This window comes from Lampris incognitus, chromosome 6 (assembly GCF_029633865.1).
Source record: "Lampris incognitus isolate fLamInc1 chromosome 6, fLamInc1.hap2, whole genome shotgun sequence".
Classification (NCBI taxonomy): Eukaryota; Metazoa; Chordata; class Actinopteri; order Lampriformes; family Lampridae; genus Lampris; species Lampris incognitus.
This window is the reverse complement of record NC_079216.1, coordinates 49,616,149-49,639,028: the sequence shown is the minus strand read 5'-3', so window position 1 is coordinate 49,639,028 and position 22,880 is coordinate 49,616,149. Positions and strand designations below refer to the sequence as shown.

General features: G+C 43.2%; 1 protein-coding gene across 1 annotated transcript in view; it reads right to left on the bottom strand.

Moving 5' to 3' along the window:
- Window positions 1-4,166: 4,166 nt before the first annotated feature.
- The window catches only part of hsd17b12a (hydroxysteroid (17-beta) dehydrogenase 12a), a 20,100-nt gene continuing 1,386 nt past the window's right edge, over window positions 4,167-22,880 (bottom strand). Inside the window, exons 2-11 of the mRNA XM_056282097.1 lie at window positions 13,089-13,135; window positions 12,305-12,380; window positions 10,171-10,278; window positions 9,046-9,110; window positions 8,709-8,753; window positions 8,039-8,073; window positions 7,430-7,511; window positions 6,626-6,691; window positions 5,229-5,378; window positions 4,167-4,397 (exon numbers count right to left, since the gene is read on the bottom strand). Of these exons, the coding sequence (XP_056138072.1) occupies window positions 4,257-4,397; window positions 5,229-5,378; window positions 6,626-6,691; window positions 7,430-7,511; window positions 8,039-8,073; window positions 8,709-8,753; window positions 9,046-9,110; window positions 10,171-10,278; window positions 12,305-12,380; window positions 13,089-13,135 (815 nt within the window). The 3' untranslated portion in view covers window positions 4,167-4,256. The remainder of the gene's footprint in view (window positions 4,398-5,228; window positions 5,379-6,625; window positions 6,692-7,429; window positions 7,512-8,038; window positions 8,074-8,708; window positions 8,754-9,045; window positions 9,111-10,170; window positions 10,279-12,304; window positions 12,381-13,088; window positions 13,136-22,880) is intronic.

Sequence of the window (22,880 nt, the reverse complement as noted above, 5' to 3'; positions counted from 1 at the left end):
GCCGGCTTAATTGTATAACTCTTCTCATCCTATTATAAAATCTACAATTTACACAAATAGTCATTTTACCACGGTAAAAAGCCTGTACAAGGCAGCAGTTCATCACTAACGTGTCCATTTAAGTGCAAATTATTTTTATTACTCTTACCAGAAGTAGGAGACAAAGACTTTAAATTTCACTTTAAAAAAACACCATTCTTGGTTATTATTTTTTAATCTAGCAACTGTAGAGATTGCCGTTTCCGAAAAATAATTGCTGAAACTTTATGTGAAAATGAAGAAAAACTTGTGTCTCAACACACCATGACCAAAAATGCACCTCTTAATGATTTTGGGGCCCAAAATAACCCCCGAAAATAAAACTATATCATAATAGGAACCTGGGTGGGAGCACAGAAATGTGTGTACAAGAGTGTCTTTGATTCTAACACTGAAAATAAACTGAAAAATAATTACCTTTCCTTGTGACCCTTTAAGTAGGGCATGTCGAATTAAATCAAATATAGCAGTATATTATAGTTTGACCTACACTTCCTGCTGGACATGAACGTTTTGGTAGAGATTTGGTCCTGGAGCCGGGTATGACTGGCACACTGATGCTTAGTTCTCATCATATCTACATAGAAGAGAATAGAGTGGATTAGCAGGTGGAGCCGCTGCTTCCCAGAAGAGTTTTTGCTATTCAATCCACCCATTGGAAATTTTACTTTCAACGATTATCACACCGATAGGCCGATTTCAAACATACATTCTGTAACATTGTCGGAATGATTTTTCCGGCACCGGAGGTGATTTTCCCTGTTCACACATACAGCTTCAGTCTGTAAGATTTACAGATAGCATTTATTTACACATGACATGACAATGTCTCCTGTCTCTTTCCCTGCTTGTGTAGGATGTCTTTACATCATCAACTAAGGTATTTCTAACGTGATTCGTGTATTCATCTATTATTTCAGCATTCTTGATTTTCCATATTACGGTACCACGCAGCTGAATCGATTTTCATCGTCAGCGTGAACTGAAAGAGGCTCTTATCTCTGAGTCGTCCATTTACCAGTCATTTTTAAATGTGCTGCTTTTTACTTATTTAAAAATAAATCCCACACTCCCATCTTCTGTGCACACTCCTTGTGAATACAGCTCCTTAGGTTATACAGTTGTTCCACAGTCAATCTATGGAACAACTGTACAAAAGACATGAAGATGTGTACATCAATAAGTAAGTTTAAACAACTCTTTAAAAACAACATATTGAATAGATATAGGATGGATGAACAAAGAGGTGGATTGGAATAATGTGACATGACACATGACGTGTAAGGTGCCTTGTTTGACTTGTATTGTTTTGTTTACTTTGATCTCTATGCATTTGCATTTCTTTTCTTTATTTTACACTTTTGTTTTGTCTTGAAAGCTTTGTTTTGTTTTGATTGATTGATAAAGTATAAGAAAGGGGTAGGACCAGAAAAGTTCTTTACTTCATCCTACGTCCTTTTCGAACACAGTCTAGTTATTACTTGTGTTGTTGCAGAGTTTGCAAAATATGTTCACTATTATTTCCATTTGTTCTTGCATTCCTGCCTGTGTATTTTATTTTGTTATTTTTGCATGTTCGAAATAAACGAAACCTGACTTTTGTGCATACCATCAAGCGCCACTAGGGGCGCGATCGTGTGTCTGACAAAAAAACCGTCGACCTGAAGCGTAGATGAAGTTCAGAGTAGAGGCTGAATTAAAAATCAACATCATGGCTTACCTACTCATTTTTAACAGCGACTAAACATTTAGTCCACGACTCTTGGGAAAAGCCGTTATTTTCGACCTCCGTTGCAGCAGCGATGAGGGAGAACTCGAGTTATAATTACACGTCACGATTTCCAGTGTGACCCGAGTTTAAAGAGTCAAACCGTGGCTAGCATGCATGACTAGAGTTAAAAGCTACATTAAAATAACCACAAATAAGTTTAGGTTAACGAAACGTTATTTAATGTAGATTACCTCAAGAAACAACGTTTTCTGGCAACGGTGTCAGCTAAACAATGTTATCTGGCGAGTTAACGTCCTCAAAGCCGGTTAATTCAATAGAATATTAGCTCTCACAACAACGGACTTACACGTTTCATTACGGCTGCGCATGATTTCTAAATGCCGATACTCATCTGATGGCTTGAGCAAGAAAACCTGATTCAAGACAGCTTTAAATATCATAAACGCGGCAATCGTGGCAGCAACGGCCGATGTCCAGGGTTACATGAAAATAACCCCTACCCGGAACTGAGATGTTGCCAATGTTTCCGTCGGCCCTACTACCCATCTCACACCCCCCCCCCCCCCCCGGTTAGCGATATTATGAACCCTACATAGGCCTCGCCAAAATCCCGTTTCTGGCTTTGTCACGTGTGCGCCACCGTAGCAACGCGAAAATATGTTGTTATGGGGTTAGCGCTCATCAAGGAAACGCTGTACACCCACAATTTAACCTGTCTAAGTTATCCACAATCAACATTAACGTTTTTAACTCAACCTTTGCTTGCTCCACGTTTGAGCATAGGATACTTCACCCCTTATCATGACTACAAACAAAACGAGCTCCTATATTGTAGTAATATGACTTTTACATTTATACACAGGTAACAACTTACTGATCAGCTTTCTTAAATGTGAGAAAGTCTATTTATTAGATATATGTTCATGTTCAGACAACTAACGTTACTTACCTCCGTTCTGTTGTTGACAGCCAGCAGTCCAAAATTACAAAAGCAGCCAGCTGTCCAAAATTGCGAAAAATACAAAATTACAAAATTGAAGGTAGCTAACGTTAGCTTTGCTTCGCGCCGAGTTGATAGTTGATTGTTTCCTTAGCAACGCAGCGGAAATCCGGCGTCCGTTCGCGAGATTTGGGACAGGGTACGGGATTTTGGCGAGGGCTATGTAGGGTTCATAATATCGCCCCCGGTTACAGGTCGACTGCTGTGAGTTTATAGTGTATAAACTCCAAAGGGATTAAAATGTACCCCATGAAGTTTAAGCAATCAAACAAGTATCCAAAAAACATGAAAAGCATTTGAATGCAATGAAAAGCATTTTACATTGTATTATAAGACTACATTTTTTCTTAAAATTGAGATGGCTTAGTGAGAACCTCGTATTTTCCACTCTGCTACAAAGAATTAAAATGTTTAACATCTTAATTATGCTGAAAAAAACATCCTTCCATCCATTAACCAGACCGCTTATCCTGCTCTCAGGGTCGCCGGAGCCTATCCTAGCAGTCATTGGGCGACAGGCGAGACAAAATATTATAAAGTCTTTATTAACAAATAGAAATATATCTTTTCCTGTAGCAAAACAGATGGAACAGTGCATTCTATATTTAGAAACCCTGATATACATTTCAAGCGTCTTAAAAGCAGTATCACACCTAGAATTTTTAACAACGCCCTTTGGGTGTCAACGAAAGAAACAAAATGTCTCTGGTGGGAGTGGACAGAACAAGTCATGAAGGGATCTTTGGCAGACAACACATTCACAAAAGAGTTGTGTACAAGCTGTGGGGCAGTCAGTAAATTCTGCAACAAATCATTTGGGCTTGACATGCATATATGGGTCCTTGTGCCAGCTAGTGAATAAAAGTGATTATCTATCAGAAAATGCATGTTTAGTGTTGCAGCTATTGGCACAGTACAGTTCCCTCTCATTGATATTGACCAACACCACCAATAACACATAACTAAGGCACTTGCTTTGTTTAATCTAGAAATGAATGATAAGCATCCACAACTTTTAATTTAGAGCAAAACAAAGAAAAAAGAAATCAGTGCAACAAAACCCCACCACACTATTAAAAATTATAAGAAAACGCACACATATACATATAATGAAAAAGAACAACACGCGTACATGTGATTCCAACCCAGAATGGAGCTCTAGTTCTCTTAACATTGTTCATTCTTTTGTAAACAGTAAGTTTGCCTTTGGTGTGAATACAAAAATTAAATTACATAAAAAAGACCAACCACCATTTCCACTGCTTACAACAGCAGGGTTAACATAACACCTTTGTTTTTAAAGAGTTCCACCATCAATGTCAGTGACAAAGAAATAGAGGAATTCCCTTTGCTGAGAGCAGCATTTCATTTTACTTCTGTGCCTGCCTTCTTTGACAGACATTTTGTTGGTAGCAAATTTGTCAAACCCCTATTCCACTCGAGACCAGTAACATCACAGTAGTGGCTGACATTTTACGGAAAATCCTATTCACTCTTCAGGCTTGTGCCGTTTTTCTGCTCCCGCAGTTTCCTCCTTCGCAGATACCCAGTGCGCTGCAGACGGTTCATCCTGGCACCGAAGAAGATGACAAGGCTGATGGGCACCAGCTTGGTGGTCAGCCAACCCTGGAGAAAAATAAAATGTGCATTTAAAAAAAAGAAAAGAAAAAAGAATGCATGGATGTGTAAGAACAAGAAAGATGGAATGACCAACTAATGTGTCCTGGACAAGTGTTTGTTAAGCGTTAGTCACGTTTTAAACATTTTAACAAGAGAATATCGTGTGCTTGTTGAACACAACTGCAATATATGGGCACTTTACGACTCCCCTGTCCTAATTTAGTGGGCAAGTGTCTTCACGAAGGGCTCAATACAATTGTATACATTTGAAACCTGATGAAAAATGCAGGCGTTGGGATAATGACTAAAGTCAGCAGCCCTTCTGAATAATTAGATGCACTCAATGTTCAATCTGCTAATGTTTAATTGATCAAGTGTCCCCAGTCTGATATCTGGTGAGAAGCTAGGCGATACAGGAGGTGTAGATTTTGGCTGGGATTTGAAAGGACTCTTGTTCTTATGATGTTTGTTAACAGCAACCGCCTGGGGTATTCACAAATGCAGGATTTTAACAGTTCAGACAACCAAACAGCAAACAACTTCCTATTTGCTGGCTGTCCGTACTTTTGAAATTCCACAATCATATTAAAGTATGGTATTTCAAAGTTCAAATCCCAAAATCTTGAAATGAATAAACAAACCCAGAATTAAATGTAACCCTGGCTTTTTGTTTTTTTAAAGCCACTTTATTTTGTCATTGTACAAGTTACAATGAATTTGTTCTCTGCATTTAACCCATCCTATTGTATAGGAGCAGTGGGCAACTGTGCTCAGGGGCACAGACAGGAGTATTAACCCTAACATGCATGTCTTTTTGATGGATTGTGGCCTCCTTACCATGACGGCGTGGGGAAAGTAGCCGTTGGTCTGGCTCTGCAGGCCCACGGTAGTGAGCTCGGCAGCCACGTAGCGCTCTGGGGTGGGCTTGTCGAGGGTGGGCTTCCTGATACGGGTCATCTTGGTGGCAACAAAAAAGGGTAGCACACTCTACAAAGGTAGGGAAGGGTAAAATTTAAAAAAGTTATGAGTAGTTCAAAATGTAAAAAAAAAAAGTACATTACAAAGATGTTCATCAAGTTAAACGAGGTTCCCTTTTTGATTAAGTCATCACAGATAATTGTCCTGACATTATTCACGTTATCGTTTGGTATCAAGTGCTCAGTGAGGTTACGCTTAAGTTCAAATCACACCAACTTTTAGTTTGGCAGTATGGCCAGACACCAACCATAATAAACAGTTGTTTTATTAATATTCGGGGGAAAAGTCAGTGTTTTATGAATACCTGTCCTCATTTGAGGCCGTCCAAGGACTTCTTAAGTTGCACTTAAAAGTTCAAATAATTGAAATGTCTTTTTTTCCCCCTAATTTGTGATGACTGAGCTCAGCAGGTGGGAATTTGTGGAGATTAAATTGCCTTTACAATCTAATCAAGGGAATGCTCATGTCAAATCAAAATAAATAAATAAAGAGGGTCTCACAAACAATGGCTGACATTAGCAAAAATCAGTAAGTAGTTAGTCATCAAGATGTAATTCTTCCCACCCCCATCAGTGTTTTAGCATAGTTGGCTAGTCAGAAAGGAAGGGTGCTGGGTCCAGCTCTGGAAAACTTATCAGATGAGTGAATGGGAATGATTTATTAGTCCTCAACCGTGCACCACAGAGGGCTGGTGTAGTAATTGGTTGAAATGAAAACCTGCATACTTGGCCCTCTCTAGAAGTACAGTCTTTTTCCAGTCAAGATAAATTTGCTTTCACTTACAAATTCAGTCATCTCCCTTGCCCAGTTTTCTTATCTTATGTTAATCAGTTTTAGTCCTTATCCAGGGCAACTGGGGCTTTGTGTCTTGCTCAAAAGGTAAATTGTTGCAGGTACACACATTGACCATAAGGAGAGTCAGATTCATAAACTTTCAGCTGCAGACACAGTGTAAACACTGGGAAACTCCAGAAACCCTGGAAGACCAAACTGACCCAGTATCTGGGCCCTATGAGGGATGGACAACGTTATCAGCATCCGTGCAGGTAGCTGTGGGCTAGCTGAGTCTGTTATAAACGTTCAGTCAGTAGATTCGTACACATCAAAAAGCTTTTTCATTCAAATGAACATTTGAATAAGTGTTCTTGTTGCTGGGAGCCCTTGCCTGGGCAAGTTCTCCAAAGATTTCCCCAGGCAGGGCGTAGGACCAAGGGGAAATTCCCCAAGCAGACAAGTTTAAAGGGCCACACATTCACCTGTATGATAATGCCCTGACGCCTATACTCCTCCTGAAGGCCACGGGAAAAGAAGTCCACAAAGGCCTATAGCCAAAGAAAAGAGACATGGTCAAGTTTAAAATATTCACGTTGTCATGTGCATTTCTCCACAAATTAAAACAAGTTAAATGGCTTAAGTCACTGCAGCAGCAGTGAACTACAGAAATTTTAAAAAGTACAACTACACATGGGGAAAATCTAATATGCAGTTTCTTTGCCATTTAAATAAAAGTAGTCACCTTTTTAGTCACCTTTCCACAGCATCTAGCTATAATTTAGTAGCAACTTCAGATATCTTAATATTTCACCTTTGATATCGCCATTACGTTATACATAGTTTTTTTTAGCCCTTCCCTACTAAGCAAATCTAGTGTGTGTGTGTGTGAGAGAGAGAGAGTTTTTGAATCATGCATACTCTGGAAGATTATCCCTTTCACCCTTTATGATATATTTTGTGTACAGTAATGGGATTTTTTTTTTACACTGCATTGTCTGTTGCACCACATATCTGCTGCTGCACACTGCAACTCCTCTGCAGAGATAAATGAAATTACTCATCATTAGCCGATGACAAATGTACATATGCCATTTCCAGATATGCAGTTGGAAGACCAGTTCAGGAGTATATGTGCAGAACAGACAAACATATACATCAGACACCCCTGGATCTGTTTAATGTTGAACTTTTGTTATGCAAATAATGACAACACACAACATTAGTGTTTGGGGGGAAAAAAACAACATTATTTTCAAACACTGGGGCTGGCGTGCATTCACGTTTACCTTTGTGGAAGAGTACACTGTGAGCAGGGGCACAGGATACATGCCACTGGCAGAGGAGATGTTTAGGATGACGCCTTTGGACCTGAGAAGACACATGGCAAGAGGAGCACAGATTAATGACAGGAACTCCACTCCCTTGCCTGTAGTGTGTGCTGTGTGTAAGCACATACAGTAGACTGGAAAATACAGAGAAATGCCCCCCCCCCACACTGTAGTGGCCTGATGCGTTGCCATGGCAACCTGTTGCTGCAGTGATGTAGTGGAGCAACGCTCCGGTCTCACACGGCATCAAATGTGCCTGTGCTCTCATTGGCCATAAGGAGTCACATGGGAACGGTGCAGCCAAGAAGAAGAGCACTTTGTGTGAACTGAAAGCTTTTCAGCGATGTGAACAAAAGAGTAGAGGGATACAATAATGGAAATCCCTGGCTAGCTTTTCTGTTTTCATAAAGAGTCACCTTTAGAAAGCGTAACCCTCCAGATAAGTCACGTTGAAAACAAAGACTTTCTGCTTAGTATTCCCTCTTTAAGCCTGCAAACGTCATTCAAACCATTGATGTTTGACCGCAGTCACATCACAAATCCTGGAGGCCCCATCATTTAACTCACCTCTCCACCATTCTGGGCAGCACAAGACGCGTCATCTAAACAGGTGGAATAAAAGACAAAGCAAGTTTGGTTAATGTACAACAGCTGTCACGTAAGACAGCAACACAGGTTAACAGCCCGAGGGGGTGGGGGTGGCGGGGTAAAAGACGGGCAGAAGATGGAGGGAAAAGAGCTAGACAAGGAGAGCAGAGAGAAAAGGAGAGAGACGTGGGCGGCAAGTACAGACAGCGTTGGTGTAGTCCACCGTTGCTTTGGGAACAACTGAGGGACTGCAGGTAGCATGGTGGAGACAGCAGCAAGGAGGGGGAGGAGGAGGACGTAGGAGAACAAAAGGGTGGAAAAGTAAAGGAAAGAGGAACAGGGTACCCCTGGATGTTTCTGATGTTAGGCTTTCATTGTCAAAACATTCAGCTTCGTAATGCCCTAAACTTTATCAGCTCAAGTTTACACAAGGTGATTTTCAGCCCGACAGATAACTACAGGGCTCGTCTTCAGAAACAAAAAAAAGTGGTAGGAAAAAAAACAAACAAACAGAAAGTAAACCTGCCTCCAGTGAGAACTTCAGAGGAATTGTGTGGCTAGACTACGGGAAATCCCAAAACAATGCCTCTCGGAGGAGTATCTATTAAAATATAAATCATAGCTGTGTGCAGACAGTAAACGTTCTCACCTGGCACACTGAGGTCATGTTGACGTTGATCATATTTGTGATGAACTGAAAGAGAAAAAGACAGCAAATTAAAACCTTGTGTGCAAGAAACCAAGATAGGAATGCGGGTTGTTGCCTCAGTTGCAGTGATCACAAACAAAAGCATTGTGGAGTACACAACAGGTGAAGCACACCCTCTGAAAATGTGGAATCCTTTGAAGCCTTTTTTTGAATAAAGAGCAAGAGCAGCCACTTTGTGGCCATGCTGTTTTGCTAGGGCGGCGACTTCAAACCTAAGACTCACAGGTGCATTTGAACGTTTGAATGAAGAGGAAATAAACAGGAAAAACAAACTCACGTTGTCCAGATCAGGAATTTGAAGGTAGTACTCAGGGTAGGGGTAGGACACACCAACATTGTTAACTGTGGATGGAAGAGAGAACCAATTATGCTACCTATTTGGAAAAAAATGACCTTACTCGGGGGGTGGGGGGTCCAAGAGAGGTTGGATATTGCACCACTAGGTGGCAGCAAAAGCCTATAATAGAAACATGCATTCTGTCCAAGCCACAACCACACCTTAAGACCAGGAAGGCACATTTTGTCATCAAAACAGCCCAGGGTTCCCAATGTTCTGCATAGATGGTACTTTTAAAACTATAATTTGGTCCTGCATCAAAAATAACAAATCAAAATTCTGTGGTTGGGTTTTCAAACTTGGAGAGGTACTCTGGAAAACAACAACACAATTCTAGAGACCCTGCATAGCAGTAAAGCCTACAAATGAGCACCAACATCTGGACCCCACGTGTTCATAGGGGGAAACAATGGCTCAGCTCCACACCATGTTTCTGCACTAATCTGTCAACACACCATATTGCTGATACATGTTTGTAACATACAAAAGGAATTGATTCACTGCACTGGACAAAAGTGTGAGAAAAGACCTAAAACTATTAAAAATGTCTGCACAAATCTTATGTACTACGCAACTTATCAGAAACAGGAATTGTGTCCTTGGTCTATTAGGCTTAGTTTACCTTCCTCCTCATCATCACCACCTTATGATAAAACACAATGATCCAAAACAGTGCTGGACACTCAGCTTGCCTCCCGTATAGCCCCAAATAGTGTTTATCATGCTTCGTGAATGCACATGAGAGGACGAAATTGGATTGTGTATTTGTAGAATGGAGGATATTCTACAGCCACGTACTGTGCCCTTTCACTGTATGTATTCCTGTGACAGGTCCTTCTTCCTTGCATTTGAGAGTATGTGCTATGTTACAGTGCAAGAGGACGGTGTAAGTCTCAAACCAGCAAAGATGCATCCTATATTTACTGTTACTTGATGAAAGCAGCACTAAATATGAAACAATGTATGATACATAAATGTGAGACGTACGCCTGTGAAAAGTCATTGGACTGATAACAGCTTCTGGAATATAGCATTTATAACATAGGGACGTTTAAGGGTTCTTACCGAGAACGCCAATCTCTAGACCTGCAAGCCCTGCCTCGACCTTCTGATAAATGTCAGTTCTACCGAAGTCCACTGCAATCGTCTTGGTTTCCACTTTAAACTGCTCTTCTGTAAAGTGGGGAAACAGACAGAAACGATTAATGTTTGTGCAAAACATGATATTTCTATATGGAAGACCCTATAAAAAGTACAAGGAACAATGTTTTAGAAAAAAAAGAAAAGAAAAAAGGAGATCTAGGACGATGTGTAATTAAGGGTCCTTTCATCAAAACCAGTTACCCCCCCCCCCCAACACACACACACACATATTATAAACCACAAACATTTGTTATAAACCAGCCATCAGGCTGTGCAAGGGCTCATTACAGTGTCTTGTTTTTGACACTGGTTATTCAGCTTAGAAAAGCCACAAAAATGAATGGGAGCACGAAACCCTTTTCTATCACACTCAAACAAGAGAGGGTGCTGTTTATCAACAAACAAGCCGAGCACTTTCTTACACCCCCCCCCCCAAAAAAAAGACAAAAACAAAAAAACCAATTCACTTCTATTCTTTTGTTTGACGTGCCTGCTGCAATTACAATTTATTGATCAAATACTTGTATGACGAGTGACGAATGCAGTCGTGGCAGGACAATGGTTTAAGATAGTGTTGAATGTGCACGTCAGTGTGTATGCAGGCAGTGTAGGAGTGATTACAGAGCTGTACAAGAATAACAAAAGAGCCGTTTATAGGTTGGAACCCCTCTGAAATGTACATCCAATTCATTTGGGATATTACAAACCATTATGACCACTGAAAATAATAATAATAAAAAATAAGCCGAGAGATAAATTCGGTAGCACAGAGACTGACTGGATGGGCAACTTTAGATTGCCAAGTTTGTTTAATCAAAATGTAATTAAATCTGCTGGTTGCATATGAAAGAAGTGAAAATGTGTCTGTAAGGCAGGTGATGATGAAATGATCAGCAGGCAGATTTTAAAGACTGGGTGGGTTTGTCCTGTGTGCATAGTGACAAAAGAGAGACGGGGAATGGTTTTGTCAAGCTGGTCGTGAGAGAGGAGTGCCTGGGTTTGGCACGCTGCATCCCACTCGTGACTACCCATCAACCCCCTCTGTGAACTGGAGGCACGACAGGGGAAATTGCACTGTGAGAGACGTCAGAGACAGGCAGAGAGAGAGAGATGGAGTGCAGACAGCATTATCTGAACTTGGGGCAGCCCCCATTTATCTGAAATCTGTGAGCAGGCCAGTAACAGCCAACAAGCATCTCTATGTAGGGACTTTGTACGAGGCAGATAGATACATGATGTTATTTTTTTCCTCTTTATTCTTATTTAACATACCAATGCCTTCCATGTCTGAGCAAATCTGTTTGTGGTGAGATGCACAGGAACAGGATGTTTGTGTACATGTAAAGACATGCTAGTTGGCTTCTGTTTTCATTGTACTCAATGAGCAGAGGTATAAAGTTAGGATGCACACAGCGTGCTTTGGTACAACATGTGTTCCTTTCACTGACCTTCAGAGGGGGGAAAAAAAGATTAAAAGAGGACATTTAAGCACTGCTTAAAGGTCTCCTTACTCCTAATATTAAGGGTAAAATTTAAACAGTATTTAAAAAAATAAATACATCTGGAGCCTGAGGTCCCCTGTTGATAAAATTGGCACTTCAACTTTGGAGACGAATTATTTTTGGATACAATCATCCATCCTTTCATTCATTTTCTCTCCCAATTTAGTCCTTTTCAGGGTCCTGGGAGGCTGAAGCCTATCCCAGGATACCTTGATAAGATGGCAGGGAGATAGTCAGGGCTGTCCATCACTGTCTTCAAGTAAGAAAGAATTTAAAAGATGGCCACTTTGATTAGCACTAGAATAAGTTATTCTTTATTCAATTTTTTCCCTAAATCACTCGGTTTTTTGACTTGAGATTATTCCAATTCTTTATCCAGGATATGCCTCTCATCAGGGCCTAGGAAACCCCATAGTAGATAGGGTGGGAGGTTACACGGCAATGCCTGCCCATACACACATCCTTATCAGCCTACTCACAGAGCTCTCAACCCTGAAAAGCTTTCCATGATGCTGTGGACACACACACACAAGCACGCACGCACACACACTTACCAAGTGACCTGGCCACGTCATCTAGCTTGTCCTGGGAGCGGCTGATCAGCATCAAGGCAAATCCTCTACGGGCAAGCTAAATGAGGGGGAAAAAAACAATCAGCAACAATCTCACACATTATCACCTTAAATGTAACTCTAGACCCTTAGTTTTGAATGGAAGAAGAAAGAAAAGATTGCGCAAAATTAGATGGTGTACGGCCCAGTTAGGGAGCAAAATGCAGAAAAAGTGGCTTTCCAATGAATGGCAAGTGACCAGCCTCTGTGTAATACCATCAGCTATCAGGCTAAAGGGCCCATATGACTACATCATTTGCCAGAAAACCCACATTTGTATGGGCGAGGCATGTGGCAGGGTAGCCCTTATTCAACGTGTGCTTGTTACCAAGGTATTAGCTCTTGTAAGCGAGGCTGTGTTTAAGTGTGTGAAGACTCTTTCATGTTAATGGGCCTGCAAGAGCGCTCCTGATCCATGGGCTGTGAGTGAACAGCTATATACATAGCATTTTTTTCTTTTCTTTCCGGAAACCATCAATGGTGTTAATAAAAGTGCTCAACAAATGAGGAGCAGTATATATATACACACACACACACACACACACACACACACACACACACACACACACACACACACACACACACACACACACACACACACACACACACACACACACACACACACACACACACACACACACACACACACACACACACACACACACACACACACACACACGTCATCGTTCCCATGGAGGAAATTACAGAAGGGGTGCAGGAACCTTACCTCCTCCGTATAGGATTTCCCAATTCCATCCGTAGCCCCTGTAACAACTGAAGAAAGACCAAAAAAAAAAGAAGAAGAAAAGGTGTCAGAATCAGGTCCTCCCAGTTCCTTTACAAACACATCAAACAATACAACTAGCTGTAATCAATTTTTCATCCGTTTTTCTTGTACATTACAACTTCATTGTGAATCCTTCTTATTTTCGACAGACCGACATATCACATGAGAACATTATTGACCAATCATACGATGGTGATTATTTGACAGAAGTCCGGCATATATACACCTCTATACATTATTAACCAATCGTACAATGGTGATTATTTGACAGAAGTCCGGCATATATACACCTCTATACATTATTAACCAATCGTACAATGGTGATTATTTGACAGAAGTCCGGCATATATACACCTCTATATGATTTCAGAAGTCTCCATGTGCATGTCCGAGGGTGAAAAAGCAGTTGTCACACACCCATAATTGAGCATCTGTTTTCTGAGGCTCATGCCACACCTTTATATCAGGTCTAACTTGTAACTGTCATAATGGCTCATTGCACTGCTATGGACGTTACCCAGGAGCCTTCGTTGGTGACTCAGGAGCCAGTTGCTTTGACATACTAGACAAATCCATTTGCAAGCAGACAAGTCTGAATCTCTACTTTTTCCATTTCCCTCAGTTTAGCGGAAGTTGTAACAAGGCCTCTCTGCTTGAGCACTGTGCATATGAACCTACATAGCAGTGTTTCCATTTGACTAGAGAGGAGATAATGCAAGCCAAGGTGGCACAGAGAGAAGTGAATCAATGGTGGTGTGGGTAGATGAATAAAATGGTAAAGATCAAGGTAGAACAATGATAGAGAAGGAGGAATGGAGACTACAGAGGCAGAGATTAGACTATATAGATTGAAAAAGGAGAATGAAGTGAAGGCAGAACAAAGACAGAAGGTAGTGCAGCTGTAGATCAAGGCTTGCAAAGTCCTCAACCCCCACCCAGATCAAGCATGACTCTCGGAAACAAAAGCAGCTATCAAGAAATGTGCATATTTATACTCATCTTGCATAGTTCTGAAGGATTTTCTTAAAAATGATATAATCCATTTGGAATTTTTGTACAATTGATGTTGACTGCTTGACGTTTACTGTGAGAATGCCAAGCGCTTCGTTGGCATTCATAGTTTAGATGAAGACAAAGGCATGCAGCAGCTAACAAGTAAAATATTTTTTTTAAAAAAGACCAGAACAATGGATACTCTTTTAGTCCATGGGAACTTGCATTTAATAAAACTTTATATAGGGAGGCATGACAAAATCATGGCTTGGTGGCCTGGCAATAGGAGATAGCATACAGAGAGAAGAGCTGATGTTCTCCTTTTCCAAGCTCTCCTCACCTCGTCAAAAAAAAAAACCAACCATGGCTGTTGCGACACCTTCACTGCCCATCAAACCCAGCCTCTGCTGGGCTGACGGAGATGGGGAGATGGTGGAGGGAGAGGATACAGACACAGAGTGCTAAGATGTTAAATAAAAATACAGGCGTACACACCCTTATATAGGAATAACACACACACACACACACACACACACGCACTTGTGACTTGTGCAATTGCAAAATATGTTGCCAGCCAGGGTTGATGAAAGATTAATAGAGGTAGAGGACATTCTCTGGCAGAGAACAGAGACGGGCGAAAGGATGTGGAAAGGCGGGAGTGATGACGAACATGGAGCAGGAGAAAAGGAGGAGGGCAGGGATGGGGGGGTAAAGAGGGATCCTGGGGATGGCTAAAAATAGAACTGAAGCGAAGCAAGAGAAACGAACGAATGAGTGAAGGGGGAAGAGACAGGGAGGGGGGGCAAGTGAGTGAATGAGAGAGGAGCAAGAGTGAGAGAGAAGCACAAAGTCAAAAGTGAGAAGAGAGCAGATTCCCTGGTTATTTTTAAACCTCCCCCATGTTAAGAATGAAATGCTCCATGGCAGAAAAGCCTCAATGGGTGTGGGTTGTACCACAGCAGGCTCTCACTGCAGATGTAGGGGGGGGGGGGGAGATCAGAGAGGAAGGGAGAGGCTACATCCACCGTGATGTAAAGATGGCTGAAAAGGAGAGATTTGCTTTACTCTAAACGCGGTCTTCCCAAACCTCGCCTTCATGTACAAAGGAAGGCCTTTGTGCATGAAGCGTCACCATTAGCTAGAAGGTTAATGAGTAACCAAATCTCAATACATAGACTATGCTATGATGAGCTGCACCACGTGGTCATGATACCAAATGCACCAGAACCGTTTCTGAGATTGGATAGATCCCAAAACCCGCTTTGAGTGAGGAACATCATCTTGCTAGTAAGAAGATGCAAGACTACACCTTGCTAGTTCTGCCCTAGTACCATCAGTGTTGAGGCAGGTCTCCTTTCACTTCTTTCTCACACAGACACACAGGGAGACGGAGACAAACTCTCCATTCATTTTTGGCATTTAAACTGTCCGATTTCAGTCGACTTGAACTCTTCAAGAAGTCCTCCCCACCCTGTATTCAAGAGAGTCCAGTGCCTTCGGCGTGCCCTATTCTTGATCTGAATATCTTGCTGCGCTCCTCCCGTTTTCCGAGTTACAGGCACATCACCTTTCGAAGAAGAGGTGACAGGTCGTCATCCAAACTTGGCAGAAGTAACAAGAACAACACCTGCAACGAAACGAGCCAAAGGCTTAAAAAAAAAACGGAGCTTCGGCTGCACCGACCACATTCCTGTTAACTCAACACTGGGAATCACTGCGGAATGCCGACCCCGGGTTCATGTACCGCCGCGCTCAGGCGAGTTTCACATACATGTACGCACGTATGGCCTTCAGGTGGAGAGAAGTGCATCCAATGCAGGCTGCTGACATCATCACCATGAAGAACCCCAGCCGGTGTTGACTCCATGCCATGGAGCGGGTCAACATGCTGTGTCCGACACTTGTCGAAATTTGTCTGAGTGACACATTGGAACGTCTGCAGTAGCCAAAAGGAGAGGGAAAGAAGCGGATAAAACGAGGCGTAGCGGAAGATGCACCTGACAATCACTGCACACGCTTGCACACAGAAAAGTGGAGATGCACAGAGAAACTGGTGGGCAGGAAATGGGAGGAGAGCAGGGTTTTGGGACAAACGTGGTTTGATCTTCAGTAAATTCTGTATGGCCACTTTAGGCCTACTTGGAATTGTGATTTTCCATTGTACATTTGACTACCCCCACCCTCAAATCCTCGTGCTGTACTTATGAATGACTATACTCCACCCACCCATTATATAATGGTACATTTTTCTCAATAAATGTGGAGGGGGGCGGGGGGGGGGGAGCGCGAGAACACAAAGTACTTCTACAATCTTTATACATTTCCACATTTACTTCTTCAGCATAAGCTTTAATTAGCTTAACAGATTCGGAAAATTCTGGATGTGTTATAGGTCGTGTAACCATAGACTTCTCAAAAAAAACAAAAATACATTTATAGTAGGAAAAGCGAGCCTTAACAACCTGATGAAGATGGACACAGTTTGATATCTACAACCGGACTCGCTTAATTCCGGTGTGAAAATGTACGGCGCCTTGTGAAAACTTTTACAAACCACGGGGTTAATGAAAGAACACCGTGTCCAAACATCTCCCTTAAACCCCCTCTCTCCATCACCCATCAGGCCTTCGCGTCCCTCCTGCGAGCGGCGCATTACATCTGTGACACACTTAAAAAGCAGCTACGCAAGCAAACACGTGACTGGCTGCAGCGCCACTGACGCAAGAGAGAGAGAGAGAGAGAGAGAGAGACCGACTACTGGCAACAAAATGTGAAAGTGTGTTAATGGGGCCGTCACAGGTGCAAGCCAAAAGACTGGAGGTGGCCTTCAAGTAGTCAATACGTCTGACAAAATGATACGTTGACCACCATCCCTTTTAAATATTCTGCTCATACCCCCCGCCCCAACACACACACACACACACACACACACACACACACACACACACACCTCCGAACAGCTTTCCTCCATGCCAAAACCCCCGGACCCTTTAGCTCACCATGCTGCCCCCGCAGCGGCCTGACGGGGGCGCGTGTGCACCGCGGCTATGCTGTGTGCATCACATTCAGAGAGGTATTGAACCCCCCCCCCCGCCGTCTTTCTTTTCTCCATCTCCATCTCCCTCCCTCCCTCCTCAGCAGCAGAGCAGTCCCTGCCTGTTCACTATTCCGAGTCTAAAAAAAGCAGCAAGGAGTAAAAATAGCAGCGCGCCTGCACTGCCTCGTCTGGGAGCTGCCTGCCTGCCGCAGCACCTGAATACCAAGATCCCCCATCGCCATCGCCACCATCAGCACCACAACACCAGTACTGCAGGCTAGCAAATCACAGGCAGCGGCAGTGGTCTGATGAACGCATGAGGGGAAACCAACAAGGGGGAAACGTCATATTTGCTGACAGTCGTGCCAAGGAGCCGAGATTCTTGCTTAATGTCAAATGGCTGCGGAGATGCCGCGTGTTTTGGGAAATACGAAGTCACATCGAGGATGGAGAAAACACGCATGGTGGGATGCGGGCATCTCTGCGCATGCGTTCAGCTCGGAAAACACGAATCTAAAAAAAAACCTGACTTGTCTAAATAAACATACAAACTGTAAGAGCCCGAAGGCGACTCTCTCTCTGGGAATGGCCGTTTCCCTCCGCGTAAGGGAGCTTGACAGAATCAAATAAGTGTAAAATATTTGCACCCCCCCACCCCACCCCCTCCAATTAAGATTCTCAGTGAGAAGAGACTGCAGTCCTTGTATGCCCCGCTCTCGTTACGTACTGTTGTTATGTAATCTGTCGCACCCCTTGCAGCCCCTCCCACCAGGGAGACGAGGCGAGAGGGGAGGGATGCGGTAGAGGATCCAAAGACCACCAACCCCAAAACACACACATTCTCTCTCTCTCTCTCTCTCTCTCTCTCTCTCTCTCTCTCTCTCCCCCCCCCCCCATCCGCCCACCTTCCACATTCAGGCACACACACTGAGCTTTAAATAGCAGGGGAGACAAATCACATGGGCAATACAAAAGTCGACAAAAATAAATCTTGATCGAACAGGGGAGAAGGGGTCAGTGCCCGATTTGTAAACCTTGAGCTCCCCCGGAGCACCGAGGAGCCGGTGATCCCATGGGGCGACTGTCAGAGGACCCGTACGGGGACGTATCTGTGCGGCACAAAAGGAGTCTAAGTGGTGTCGTTATGATGTTGTCATGATAAAAAGGCCTGTTTCTATAAAAGAGGGTCTACTGGAATTCATTGCAAACCTTACTCCGTAGCCTTCAAGCACACATCCTCTCGGTACGAAACAACACAAATGCCCAGATGCTGGCATGTGAAAAAGGATTTAATGAACAGCCATCGCATCATAACCAGATGAACTACTGAGGCATTTAATGAGCCAATTCATACACATCCAAAACAGGAGGGTCAACAATTACAACTGCCTTTTGACCAACACAATGCCCGCACTGAATCTCAGCCGCTGCACGCTTTGACAGAACCAGTCAACTCAGGCGTACGTTATGCTGCTGTACTGAGCACCACGCCATAAAGTCCTCACCCATCCTCCAAGTAGTTTGGAAGGAGGGAAAGAGAAAAAAAATCTTGACTTTTCTGGAACATACAAAAATTAACTGCTTTCCGCAATAAGCGCGGGATGATTGCAAATACAAAGGTGCTGGAGTGCAGGTGGCCCAACAGAGGTGCTGCATCCTCCTCCATCATCTGTGTTGCTCCATCAGGGTGCAGCACCTCTGTGTTGCTCCATCGGGATGCAGCACATAATAAGCAGTGGATGGTTGGGCAGGGGGAGGCACGCACTTCAGAGCTGCTTAAGATAGACTTGCCGGCTAAATTGGGGAACAAAGCAGAAATAGCCTCTCCTTAGTCATGTTCTTTGTTAAAAATGATGAAATTAAAGACTGATGTTTTATTTTACCTGCACGGCCCAGAAACTAAGCAAGGAAAGAAACCCACCTCAATATGGCGTTCTCTCTCCCTGTAAAGCAATACTTATCGGTTGGAGGAGAGAAAAAAAAGTTACGGACCAAAGTTTCTCTGTTGAAGCTTTGCAGCACATTCAAAATTCAAGCAGAAATTCAGATTATGCTCATCTCCCCCCCTCCCCTCCCCCCTGGGGGGAAAAACACCAACATCCAGCTTCCCCCCCATCCCAAGACTCAACACTACAGATATTAATGTACTGTTTACAATGGACAAGAAGTTTTACACCTGCAACAAAAGTGAGCTTCACAAACTGTACTCCTCTACACTGTGAACTTCAATCAACCATACCATCCACTATTAAGAGCCAACTTGCTCAGCCAAAACATTGGATGAGATCTCCCAACATCAGCAAATTCCACATTTTGGCAAGGAAGGCAATAAACAGAGCCAGAAAAACTAGAAGGACAAAGGCTCCAGTGGTTTCATTCCTTACATGCGTCAATGCTCTGCATGTCAAAAGACTTGAGGCCACGTTCACTGCAGCTAGATAAAACCAAACAATCAAAACCAAGAGCCAACCAAAGTCTCTTCGCAATGTGCTCTGCCGTTTGTGCAGTTGAAGTTATGAATATTTGGACATATACGTCAAGAATTTCTCAGAATTCTGCAGCCAACACCTCGAAGCTACGCAACAGATGCTTCTTCTTCTTCTTCTTCTTTCGGCTTGTTCCCCATTTCCCAAATTTTACATCGGATGCCTTTCCTGACACAGCCACTAACCCTATGGACTCAACTCAACAGATACTGTTTGTTCACTGCAAAAAGAAAAAAAACATTTTTTTTTATTGGCAGGTTGAAGAGCAATCGCAGAGTTAAGTCGTCATTTTATGAGCCGCAGCAAACAAAGATGTGCAAATATGCTGGTTGGCCAGTTCTGTGTGGCGATGAATTTTACAGTACTGGGGTAGAGCAGTTAAGTCACACACACACAATGGACCATTATTATGCTTCATAACCAGAGCCACATAGGCTCTTTTTAGTTTTTCAGACTCGAGTCAGGTACACTTAAATGAAGTTTATGAAGAATATGAACAAACAGTGCACAATTAATGTACGAACTAGGGGAGCGAGTCATTAGGAATGTCTGAGGAACATCTGGTTTTGTTAGTAAAAAAAAAAAGAGGGACAAATGCAATATTTCCTATAAAGAAGGAAATGTAAAAGAACGAAACACAACAAAAAGAGTCGGTGGGCTGTTAGAGGGCAGACAAACATGTGGACGGGAAGGCAGATGGATGAAGGATGTGAGAAAGGTTGCTGGAGAAGAGCACAGAAGGCTTTGAGAGATTTAGAGAGCTGGTAGTGCTGTAGCAGACAAGAGGGGGAGAAAGAAATGGAGAAAGACACACTGCCAGCTAAATGCAGAGTTAAGAAGAGGAGGGGGCTCAAACTGAGGGAGCTGCAGATGATTTTTTTTTACCCAGCATCCCTGGCTCTGGCACGTGTCACAGAGCGTGTTCATCATATGAACGGCATCGCTCTACCTCTTTCTACCACCCACTCACACACCTCCCCCATCACACACACACTCATACAAAGCACTAGGGGGTAGCACATTCACAAGGAGGGAGTAGAGACCATGCCAACACACACACACACACACACACACACACACACACGCGGGGATAAGTTTCATTCACACATGTGCTTTTTCCTTACCATGAATGAGCAGCAGTGTCTATTCATAGAAAAAAATAAATTTGAGCAAAATGAATACATCTTGCATGTCATGCGAATTAACAGCCTGCATTTACAAAAATGCACATACATATTTCTTTCTGCACAAAAAATAAATAAATGTAAACTTCAAATAAATTATTGCGTAAGCCCTGCTGGCCCAGGTCTTTGTCACTCCGATGCTGTACTCATGAATGGCTTCATCCATCTTACATAATAGGCCCATTTTCTCAATAAACCAACGTAGTCGAAAAGCCTGTGGTGTGTGTATGTGGAGTTGGGGGTGTCACATCTTCCACAAGCCCACCCCCATTCCACCCCACCACAACAAAAAAAACCACTTCATGATCCTGTTCGCTACTGTATGATGGATTTTCAGATACACAGTCTACACACGAGAACAGATACTGGCTACCTTACATAATATGGGATGCTGGAGGCTGGGAGCGGAGGAGGGAGAGGAGAATAAAGACCGAGCGCTCCTCTACATTTTATATAAACGAGAAGCTGTGCCACTAAATGAGCTGCTTGCGCTAAATGAACAATCGTCAAATCAAAACCACCAGGCAATCAGTGAATTTGCAAAACACAATTACGTACCGAGATGATAACTTTTGCACAGCAATGCGGAGACAAGAATTGTGATGGATGACAACAATGCTGCACAGAAATTACCTTCCTAAAAAGCATGCAAATCTGCAGACACGCCTAGTGATTTTTTTTGCAGGGAGACTCGGGGTGGGGGGGGCTGCTAAACAATGCAGTCGGTTCAAGAGATGGTGGGGATGCCGTTTCCACTCATGCTGCAATACCGTTTTCCGCCACCTGAGGTCCCATTCGCTAAGGGGAACACCACTCACTGGCAAAGGGATCCCTGAGAAAACCCTGCCGCTCTGCTTTGCATGTGAAAGCCGCTCACTAACAGCGCTGCCTGTTGAGTACCTCGCTTCACCGGTAGTCTTGAAGGAAGCTCGAGTCAGGATGCACACCGAGTTGAAAATGAGAAGAACGCATCAGTGGAAGCAAACCATTTTACCGCACACACACGGTAAAGTTTTATTTTGGCTTTCATGGATGGTTAAAAAACAAACAAACCCGATAACAATGATTTGAAGGTTTTTCAGTCGTCGGGTTTACTGGCCGATGTGACCCTATACTACCTCTTTCATTATTCATACTTCGGCCACTTCATCACCAGCGAAAAGATACAGACCGAGTTAAAGTCTTGATACAAGTAAGTTTAATAACAGTCCAGCTACAGTAACAAGCCATTGAGCTTATGATAGAAAAGCAGGCAGCACACCTGAAGAAAAAGAACCACACCAAGCTCTGCTGTTAGGCTACACCGTTTTAATTTGGTGTGGCCATCTTCTTCTTTTCTTTTTTTTCTTTTGTAATAAAAGAGCCTGTGTGTGGGACTCTCCCTTGGTGCCTATCGCCACAGCACAGATCACATCACAAACCCGTTTGTTAGCTTTGAGTGACTTGTTCAAATTGACAAAAGCAAGGAGCAAGGGAATGTGCACGCAAATAATGAATCGCTGAGCGCGAGCCGGTTAGACCTGCACATCTGGCTCAACAGGCCGAGGAACGTACCCCCCCCCCCCCCCCCCGCTGAGCTCACATCTACGCCCTCCTATTGGATTGTGGTTCGCACAACAAACACCTGTCATTGGACATGAAGTGCTGGAGACGAGTCAGACAAGTGCTTCTTGATAGCACTCGGTTTCAGGGAGCGGCATTCGAGTTTAGGGCACGAACGAGGACAATACATACAGGTGTTTTTCTAAAAGAGGCTTATTGGTCAAAGTTAACTTTTTTATTTGTCCTATATCGTTATAAGATTTAACGACCTCGAAGAGCATGGTTGTTGCGCCAGTGTTGTCCAGATTGAGTGTTGGGTGGTCAAAATGCGACGTTAACGTGATAACAAGCCATTGTGGAGGTGGTGGTGGGAGAAGGCGGGATGGAGGTAGGGAGGGGGGGGGGATTAGAGCTCACAGTTTCTATATGACCAATGGATGACGAAGCGATGAGCAAGTGCATGACTCACCGGTGTGCCACCGGTATCCCT